Source organism: Gossypium raimondii, chromosome 4, assembly GCF_025698545.1.
Source record: "Gossypium raimondii isolate GPD5lz chromosome 4, ASM2569854v1, whole genome shotgun sequence".
NCBI classification, from domain to species: domain Eukaryota; kingdom Viridiplantae; phylum Streptophyta; class Magnoliopsida; order Malvales; family Malvaceae; genus Gossypium; species Gossypium raimondii.
Genome location: NC_068568.1, coordinates 31,067,258 through 31,068,859, shown reverse-complemented (window position 1 = coordinate 31,068,859; position 1,602 = coordinate 31,067,258). Strand labels below are relative to the sequence as shown.

The 1,602-nt window shown below is 35.1% G+C and overlaps 1 protein-coding gene across 1 annotated transcript; it reads left to right on the top strand.

Moving 5' to 3' along the window:
• Positions 1 to 302: 302 nt before the first annotated feature.
• Positions 303 to 947, top strand: LOC105778777 (uncharacterized). Its single transcript, XM_012602536.2, has one exon. It carries the CDS (start codon positions 397 to 399, stop codon positions 733 to 735), a length of 339 nt encoding a protein of 112 aa, XP_012457990.1. The 5' UTR covers positions 303 to 396; the 3' UTR covers positions 736 to 947.
• The last annotated feature ends 655 nt before the right edge of the window (positions 948 to 1,602 follow it).

The following is a 1,602-nucleotide window of genomic DNA, read 5'->3' as shown; positions in this document are numbered from 1 at the left end:
GCAACCATCTTCACATGATAGCGTTCAAACTTGAGACTAGAAGGATTCGCACTACTGTCAGTGCTATCAGTCTCACCCACCAGAAACTTTGGTTCAATCGGATTCCAGAAAATCGTCCACATCACTTCCCACTAATTGCTACAGTATACACGTTAGGATTTATATAGTAAAAAAAATATTAAATTTATAATTATGATAAACATGAAACTATTAGAATCACATCCGAGATAAAATCCATGCTAAAATCACATCTACTGCAAAGTGCAAACTTCATTATAAATAGCTACTCAGTTAGTGGTATGCCTCCATTCTTCCTCTGGCCTACAAATCCATCATCTATTTTTTCCAAGCTTGTTCGATTATTCTTGCAAATCCAGGGCTGGGTGCTTGAAAACAATGGCTGAATTTTGGAAGTGTTTATTACTTGTTGCATTGCTAGTCTCAACCTGTGCCACTGTTTCTGAAAGCCGAGTGGCAAGGAAAGAGCTGGGTATAGACCTGGGAGGAATTGGGGTTGGTTTGGGTATTGGGCTTGGTCTTGGGCTTGGTGGAAATGGTTCAGGCTCTGGAGCTGGTGCTGGTGCTGGCTCTGGTTCTGGTTCTCGGTCCAGTTCTAGTTCTAGCTCATCTTCTTCATCAAGTTCTTCGGGTTCAGGCTCTGGGGCAGGGTCAGAAGCAGGTTCATCAGCTGGATCGTATGCTGGGTCGAGAGCTGGGTCAGGTGGAAGAGGCTAGATTCTAGATCCACAAATGGAAGATCTGGAAACAAAAAATAAATAATAATAACAACGACAATAATAATCAGCACGAAAGCCTGCAAAGGTTTTCAGTCCTCAACGTTTTTATATAAATAGTTAATTTATTTTCTGTGTGCTTTTGTCAGAGTGTTTTGTCAAAAACCTTCAAGTGCTACTGAAAAGAAAAAACTACAGTTTATATTATCAAAATTAATTGTCTATATGGGGAAAAACTCAATAAACATTCGAAGTTATCACTGTATGACAAAACGTTGAACATATAAGCAGCATTCAAAATCCCTCTGTTTGAAAGGAAAAATAAGGAAATTTTCACTTAAAATCCTTTTTTTAATTTTATTATTTTTATTTTTGGTATAATTGTTGCTTGAATAGGAAGACTGGAGAATCGGTATGTATTAGTTAAACTGGACAAAAAACCAATTGAAATGGATGGTTGAGTCAAAATTTTTTGAATTTTTAATAATTTATTTTATCAAATCAAATAGATTAGTTAAACTGTTCGAATCAATAGCCTAACAGATTTCACCACCGGTCCCATCTTAAAAACTTTGAGTTCACAAGTGTATTCATCTATTTTACGAGGTAAGCCTAGTCCTATTCGAATCAAGATAGTATTTAGATAAAATCCTTCCAATAATATGAATTTTAAAATTCAAACTTTGTCCAAGTATCTAGAGAAAAAAATCCACTTTCACTTTTTTCAAGTTTTTGTTGGTTAGATAAAATCTCTTTAGTTCTAACTAGAGAAGCTTATTTTCTTGTTAATAATTGAATTTTGTAAGAAATATTGAAAAAGTAATGTTCTAAATATCGAATGAGTCCTTAAAAATGGTCCAAGACTGCT